This window comes from Chiloscyllium plagiosum, chromosome 2 (assembly GCF_004010195.1).
Source record: "Chiloscyllium plagiosum isolate BGI_BamShark_2017 chromosome 2, ASM401019v2, whole genome shotgun sequence".
Taxonomy (NCBI): domain Eukaryota; kingdom Metazoa; phylum Chordata; class Chondrichthyes; order Orectolobiformes; family Hemiscylliidae; genus Chiloscyllium; species Chiloscyllium plagiosum.
In genome coordinates, this window is record NC_057711.1 from 47217846 (window position 1) to 47226546 (window position 8701).

At 41.3% G+C, this 8701-nt stretch overlaps 1 protein-coding gene across 3 annotated transcripts in view; it reads right to left on the reverse strand.

The window, feature by feature from the left end:
• cetn3 (centrin 3) overlaps window positions 1-8701 on the reverse strand; it is a 49411-nt gene that overhangs the window by 10845 nt on the left and 29865 nt on the right. For all 3 annotated transcript variants that reach the window (XM_043709011.1, XM_043709022.1, XM_043709033.1), the window contains exons 3-4: window positions 5368-5482; window positions 1130-1321 (exon numbers count right to left, since the gene is read on the reverse strand). In XM_043709011.1, coding sequence (XP_043564946.1) covers window positions 1130-1321; window positions 5368-5482 — 307 coding nt within the window. The remainder of the gene's footprint in view (window positions 1-1129; window positions 1322-5367; window positions 5483-8701) is intronic.

Sequence of the window (8701 nt, forward strand, 5' to 3'; positions counted from 1 at the left end):
CAGCAATTTTCCTGACCGGAGGAAACATGTTAGTTAAATGACTCGCTAATTGGATTTTCTCACTGACAATGCTGCTGTACTTCCGCAAAGTTAAAAATCGCACAACACCAGGGGAAATGAGGAAACTGGTGAAATCCATATTGATGCCATGGGGTTGAGGGGTGCTGAGGCAGAAGATGAGGCATTCCTCGTCCAGGTGTCGGGTGGTAAGGTCACCTGGAGGAAGAACGCCTCATCTTCCGCCTCGGAACCCTTCAACCCCATGGTATCAACGTGGACTTCACCAGTTTCCTCATTTCCCCTCTCCCCCCCCCACGTTACCAGAGTTCCAACCTTCCCACTCAGCACCGTCTTCATGACCTGTCCCACCTGTCAATCTTCCTTCCCACCTATCCTCTCCACCCTCCCCATCTACCTATCTACCTACTGCATCTTAAGCTACCTTCTCCCCAGCCCCAACCCCCCCCACCTCCCATTTCTCTCCATCCCAGAGACTCCCAGCCTCATTCCTGATGAAGGGCTTTTGCCCGAAATGTCAATTTTCCTGCTCCTCAGATGCTGCTGACCTGCTGTGTTTTTCCAGCACTACTCACCTTGACTACAATCTCTAGCATCTGCAGTACTCCTAGTATTGTTAGCCTATCTATTGTAGTTAGTCTGTATTGTTCTGTAATACACAATCAGCCATTTGTAACCCTTTATAAACTGTATACTGTACACCTGTAGCGGAGTGGAGAGGTTATGATTAATCAGTGCTGGGCGGTCTTGACCTCTTCCCATGATATTGTGAAATAAACAAACATGTCAATTTCACAAGGTCTGCGTAAGAGGTTTAGTGGAAATGGGACATTTCTCAGACACTAGGTCTGTATTTGTTGGAATTCAGAAGAGTGAGGGGTACCTTGATTGAAACAGAAGACCCTGAGAGGTCATGACAAAGTGCAAGAAAGAAAGATACTTCCTGTTGTAGTTGAACATAGAAATTTAAAAAAAAAACACTTAAGAGTGATGAGAGTTATCTCAGCGAGGTAAAAAGGGTAAAATTATTTACTCCTGCCTTTTAGATTAAAATTCTCGGTATAGGTAAAATAGATAGGAGGTGACTGCATGCTAATGTTAATTCACTTACTTTCTCCATCTCCATCTTTATCAAATTCATCAATCATTGCACGCAGCTCTTCATCAGTCATGTTTTCACCAAGCTCCCTTGCAACACGGCGTAAATTTCGAAGATTAATTTTACCAGAGTCATCATCATCGAACAGTTTGAATGCTTTCAGAATCTCTTCTTGTGGATCTCTATCCAAAATCCAGTCAGTCACTAATCAGGCAACAAAACAATTGCAAAATAGTATATTTAATAAAATGCATTAAAAATTGTGCAATTTAATATGTTAAATGCGGGCTTGCAGGTTGAAAATAAATTTCACAGATCATCATGATAAAGTTATTACTGAGAGACCTCTAATTAAAAACAGTAGAACCCAATGTAATCTATTTTAATTGATGTCAAAGTAGAGCAAGCTTTTTATTAACTGGCGCCTATGGGACTGGGAGTGTGCCAGTTGATCAAGAGGTCCACATAATCAATGTGGAAACACACACTAACATATTGCTCATCACTTTTATTACTTCATTTCCAGCATAAATGACTTAAATAAAACTTGCAGCAGAGACCCTTTTCACTCGCGCCTCAACTGACTACTTGGACATTGGAGGTCATGATAATACAAGAGTCAGAGAGTCCAACAGCACAGAGACAGGTCCTTCGGCCCAAACTGGTCCATGCTGACCAAAATGTCCATCCACGCTAACTCAGTTTCCCTGCACTTGGCCCATATCCTTCTAAAAACTTTCCTATCCATGTATTTGTCCAAATGCCTTTTAAATGTTGTTTGCTGGCAGTTCATTCCACATGTGTACCACCCTCTTAAAGAAAAGTTGTCCAACAGGTACCCATTTTTTCTTTCCCTCTTACCTTAAACTGATGCCCTCTAATCCTGGATTTCCCAACGCTGGAAAAAAAAAAGAATGCATTCAATCTACCCTTGCCTCTCATGATCTTATACACTTCTTTAAGATTTCCCCCTCAGTTTCCTAGCATGTCCAACCTCTCCCTATAAATCAGTCCTGGTATAAATTTCTTCTACACTCTTCCCAGTTTAATAACATCCTTCCTATAGCAACGTGACCAAAACTGAACACATGTGGCCTCACCATCTCCTGGACAATGCAACATAACTTCCCAACTTTTATACTCAGTGCCCTGACCGATGAAGGCGAATGTACCAAAAGCCTTCTTCACTACCCTGACTACCTCTGGCTCCACTTTCAGAGAACTGGAACTCCAAAATCCCTCTGTTCCACTACACTCCTTGCCCTATTTACCATGAAACACCTACCTTGATTTGACTTTCCAAAGTGCAACACCTCACACTTATCTGTATTAAACTGCCATTTTTCAGCCCACTTCCCCAGCTGATCAAGATCCTGATGCAATTTCTGACAACCTTCCTCACTGTCCACTATACCACTTATTTTAACGTCATCTGCAAACTTACAAATCATGATTTGTATGTTCTAATTCAAATCATAGATATAGATAACAAATAGACCCAGCACCAAGTCCTGAGGAACACATTAGTCACAAGGCCTCCAGTCCAACAAGCATCCTTCGGCTATTAACCTCTGCTTCCTAATATCAAGCCACATGTTATGGAGCAAAACAAAGGTCTATGAACACAATGTACATCACATTGGCGCTTTCACCTAGGGTCTACCTTCCACCTTCTCTTAAAGGTTAGTAGTTATTTCTGTTTTGGGTCCAGTATGAGGGGTTTTATGTGGTCAACTCTACCACTAGGGATCTCCTTAATTACCCTCCACACCCATTTTTTGGATATAGATTCCCAAGATAGAAAGGAATCAATCATCCCCCAATCCAGTGTAATCGTGGTTCTCACTACCCCTTATGGTTATACACTGTCCTTTGCTCAATTATTTGATTGGATGTAGGCATTGCTGGACATTTGTTGTTCATCTGTAATTCACCTTGAACCAATGGCTTTATGGGCCATTTCTGAGGGGCAGTTCAGAATCCACCACATTGCTGCAGGCCTGTTATTTCAGATAAATACTTTTTTTGCCTTTTGTTTGATGGGAGTGAGGATCATAAGGTGCCGATTAAAACAAAGGTTGCTTTATTAAAAATAGTGGATAGAATTATAGAAATGGCCAGCAAAGCAGAAAGTCCTTTGGCTCATCTGATCTGTGCTAGCTGATGAGGAGCCATTCTACATAATCACTCTAGAATTTTGTCCATAGTCTTAGGTTATGACACTGCCAAGTGCATATCCACATGCTTTTGAGTTAAGGATTTCTACCCTGACCATTCTTTTGGGCAGAACTGGAACTCCGCATTTCACTGGGAATTGTAAGATTCCTACCTCTCAGCCTACATAGACTCTTCAGCTAAAAAGAATAAGCCTTCCTATGTATTCTCAGCCCCTCAATATTATAACTTTAATTCTCGTCTCTGCCTTGGTTCCGAATAGGATAACAGGAGCTTGTCCAATCTGTCTTCAAATCCTAAATCCTCTAGACTAGATGTGATAAATCTGTTCTTTACCCTCACTAAAGCAAGCACACATACAGCAGTGATCACAACTAAACACAGCTGCAAATTAGTATTTTACTTGAGCATCATTTTCCTATTCTTATATTATATACCTCAGCTAATAAAGAATGCTATATTAGAATGAAAGACTAGTTAAGCCTTGCACAATACCTGACCTGTATAACTCATATCACCCTAACTGGTATACTTGCATAATAATTCTTTCGGCAGGTTTGTATTGAAGCATACTACAAGTATTAATGCCCTGTGCCCCAGGTGCTTCCCAATAGTCACACGTAATATATTAGAAAAGGTGATCAAACCTAGACAATTGCGTTTTAGGAAACAAGCTTCAGCAATAAAACTTAAGAAATCACTTCAGACATGGTAGATGACAACAATTGCATGACCTCCTTGAAAATATTTTGATCTTTATAACATAATAGCAAACAAAAAAAAAATCACATCCTCAAATTTATAGAAAATAGGGATAACCATAATTTAAGAACAAAATGAGATGTATATAGAAAGGAATATTGCAGTAAATGATTCTGTAAAAGTTAGGTTTAGGTGCAGAGAGAAATTGTTTGGTCAATTATCTGAACTGGCTCTCAGCATTTTAACTTGGTGCCAATAATCTGTTTTTCTGGATCTTCTGCTTTCTCTTCTGTAACGCTGCACATTTGTTCCAATTGGAACAATCACCCAATACCCTATTGAATGTCTCAATTTTTATTCCTGCCTCCAGATTCTAACTACATACTGAAAAAGAAAGCTTTCACAAGGAGGGTACCTCATCCTCCCTCCCATTTCCCAGAGAGACTGGTTTTCTTTCCTCAAGCCATTTGATGCCTTTCAAAGACCAAGAACTTGTCGTACATGAATTACAGTCCAACATTATTAGACATTTGCAACATTAATACACAATTGAATGTCAATTTTCAGTGAGATGTGACTCATGTGGAACAAAAAAAAACACTTTCATACACCAAATGGCCTGTTTCTTTCCTGTAAATGTGGAGTAACATTGAAAGATCCGATCCAAAAAGCAAGATGGAAAATCAGATTCCATCTGAGAGGAATAGTAGAGAAGAATGTACATACTATCATTCCAAGATACTATTAAAATAACTTTTGCTCAAAATACTCGGTTTAAATCAATTTGCTTTTCCAAAGAAACATTCATTCTTCACCTGCCCTTCCATACTAAACTGGAGTAGTCCAACTCTGAGATAAGAAAAAGTTTAAAAAAAAAACAGCTACAGGGACAGGCTGAATAAGCTGCAGCTATTTTCTCCACAGTGTCAGAGGGGTGACCTTGTACAGGCCTATAAAATCATGAGGGCTATGGATAGGGTGAATAGTCAAGGTCTTTTTCCCTAGGATAGGGGAAGTCCAGAGAGTATAAGTTGAAGGTGAGAGGGGAAAGATTTAAAAAGGACCCAAAGGGAAACATTTTCATGCAGAGAGGGTGCATGTATGGAATAAACTGCCAGAGGAAGTAGAGGCAGCTGGTACAATTACAACATTTAAAAGACATCTGCATGAGTATATGATTAAGGAGGATTTAGAGGGATATGGACCAAATGCTGGCAATGGATCTAGATTTCTTTGGGATATCTGGTCAGCATGGACCATGTTGTACATCTCTATGACATTGTGAAAATTCCATGATTTTATCTATCTAGGAGTTTAATCTGAACTTTTCAGATCAGGATTGAAAACATGCAAAAACTTAAGAGCAAAATTACCAACTTCATTGAAGTCCTCAAAAGAAATTTTGCCTGTGCCATTCCGATCATAATCTCTCAGTATCTTCAATACGTCAGCCTTCTTTACGTCAAATCCCAGGGCTCTCATTGCAACCTGATAGAGCAGTTAAAAATATTAGTGATAATTCTAACACTAGCAATATACTGACAAAACTAAATGTAATCTTTTTGACCATTATCTTTTTAAAAAAAGTCCTCATTTTCTAGCAAATTGTACAATTAGAAAAAAGGTTTCAAAAGATGCACACTACTTCCCTAACCTAATGTAGATAACATATCCTTCACTCCATAAACAAAATGCAAATACAATCCAAAATTGTATCAGGTACTCCTAAGTCAAACAAGTCACATTACCTTCATGTGGAAAAAGTAACTAATACAAAATGAGCCACAACCTGCATTGTACAATGGCCCAAAGAATGGGGATTTAGTTCAAAAGTGACAAGACATTCAATTTACACATAACTACACATAACTGTTTGTGGGCGGCACGGTGGCACAGTGGTTAGCACTGCTGCCTCACAGCGCCTGAGACCCGGGTTCAATTCCCGCCTCAGGCGACTGACTGTGTGGAGTTTGCACATTCTCCCAGTGTCTGCGTGGGTTTCCTCCGGGTGCTCCGGTTTCCTCCCACAGTCCAAAGATGTGCAGGGTCAGGTGAATTGGCCATGCTAAATTGCCCGTAGTGTTAGGTGAAGGGGTAAATGTAGAGGTATGGGTGGGTTTCGCTTCGGCGGGTCGGTGTGGACTTGTTGGGCCGAAGGGCCTGTTTCCACACTGTAATGTAATCTAATCTACCTCAAGCAGTCACTGGGAGGTAAAGACTTTTGTTAAGGAATATAGCTTCAGCAAAGTTTAACTAACATACTTTGTCAATTTAGTCAATAATTCCAGATCAGGAGATTGTAGAAAGCAGAATGATTATGCTCCTATGTGGATTAAAAAAGTTAGGGGGACTTGCATGAATACAATTCTTCTTGATTCAATTCTGATAACGGATTTCTTTGAATAATCGGAAAGTGAAACTTGAAACCTGGTCAAGCTATTCATTTGTTTATACTTAACTACTCGTGTTCTATTATCATGGCCAGTTTTCTCACAAGATGTCTTAGCATAACCACTAGCAGTGCAAAATGGGAAATGACCTGATGATGGTTAGAGTCATACTACTTAGGTTCAAAAAAAAATGTGACCAATTATCTTTGGAATCAGTGATAATTGATGTGACTGGACATTTAAGGATTCATGAAAGCCTAAACAACTGATAAACCCAGGAGAGAGGTGAAATAAGCCCCAACCATATTCCAGGCATAGAGTTTGGGATTTCTCAGCAAACAGCTCTCCCAATTTTGGCACTAGTCCTCAGGTGCAATGGCCTCCTTGCCAACATATGCTAGTCAAGTAACTGCACAAAATTGGCTGTAAAGTAGGTTTTGCAAATATGACTATATCCCAGACAACACTACACAAAGTACATCTTGCCCCAAGAGCAGAACAGATGCAGCAAAGGTGACAACACAGTGGTAAAGAGTTGGGAGGGAGTTACTCTGAATTCTTAACAGACTGAACTGTGAAGCCTCATGGCATCAGATCAAATTAGAAAGAAAATCTTTTGCTAATTTCCACCCTACCCTCAGGTGATGATAAAGTATTGGGGAATCAAAAGTAAGTCACTGATTTGCAATAATAATTGGTCTTATAAATTCAAAATGGCAGCTGCAGTCAGTGAATGTGAGAACATGATTTGTAAGAATGCAGGAGTTTCTGCGTAACATTGGAGATGTTTTAGTATACGCTTCTTCCCGTACTACGTAGATGAATCGAATCAAATTGAATTGAATTTATTGTCACATATACTGAGGCACAGTGAAAAGCTTTGTCGTGAGCAATACAGGCAGATCACAGTTAAATAGCATAGATAAGTAAATAATAGGTAAACAGTGGCAAAAACAAAGTCATAGGTACAGGCGAATGCTAAGAGTTTGAGTGTCCATTCAGTATTTTAACAACAGTAGGGTAGAAACTGTTTTGAAACCGGCTGGTACATGTGTTCAGGCTTCTGTACCTTCTCCCCAGTGAAGGAGGTTGGAGAAAAGCATTGCCAGGGTGGGGTGGGATGAATCGTTGAGAATGCTGGCGGCCTTTCCTTGATGGCAGGCCCTCTAGATGGATTTTAGAGATGGGAGGTTGGCCTGTGTGATTGTCCAGGCTGAGTTCACCACTCTCTGTAACCGTCTCCGATCTTGAATTGTACAGTTGCCGTACCCAGTAGCGATACATCCAGACAGAATGCTCTCGGTGGTGCACCTATAAAAGTTGGCAAGGGTATTCGCTGTCATGCCAAATTTTCTCAGGTGCCTGAGGAAGAGGAGACATTGTTGGGCCTCTGTAACCAGTGTGTCCACATGAAGAGTCCAAGAAAGCTTGTTGTGGATGACCACTCCCAGCAGCTTAACATGTGCTGTTAATGTGTAGGGGGGGCATGAGTAACATCCCACCAAAAGTCAATCATGAATTCCTTGGTTTTGCCAGCATTGACAGCTAGGTTGTTTAGTGCACCATTGTTCCAGGTCTTCCACCTCCCTTCAGTCATCTGCTTCACTGCCATCTGAGATTCAACCGACTATGGTGGTGTTATCAGCGTACTTGTAAATGGCATTACTCGGTATTTGGCGACGCAGTCATTGATATACAGTGAGTACAGTAGCAGGCGGAGTATGCACCCCTGGGGGGTTCCAGTGTTGTGTTCATGAGGATGAAATACTGTCCACAATCTTCAGTAATTGTGGCCTATGGGTCAGAAAACGGAGGATCCAGTTTCAGAGAGTGGGGCTTAGTCTGAGATTACTAAATTTAGTAATCAGTCTCGAGGGGATAATAGCGTTGAAGGCTGAACTGTAGAACATTATTAACCGGCTTGCCGTATCTACTTTTACGCATGAGAATGGTACCAGATGTAGAAAGTTGAAACTTTATTGCTGGAACAGCACAGCAGGTCAGGCAGCATCCAGGGAACAGGAGATTCGACGTTTCGGGCACAGGCCCTTCTTCAGGAATGAGCAGAGAGTGTTCAGCAGGAGAAGATAAAAGGGAGGGAGGAGGGACTTGGAGGAGGGGCGTTGGAAATGTGATAGGTGGAAAGAGGTCAAGGTGAGGGTGATAGGTCGGAGTAGGATGGAGGCGGAGAGGTCAAGAAGAAGACTGCAGGTCAGGAAGGCGGTGCCGGGCTGGAGGGATCCGGCTGAGACAAGGTGGGGGGAGGGGGGATGAAGAAACTGGTGAAGTCCAAGTTCATCCCCGGCGGGTGGAGGGT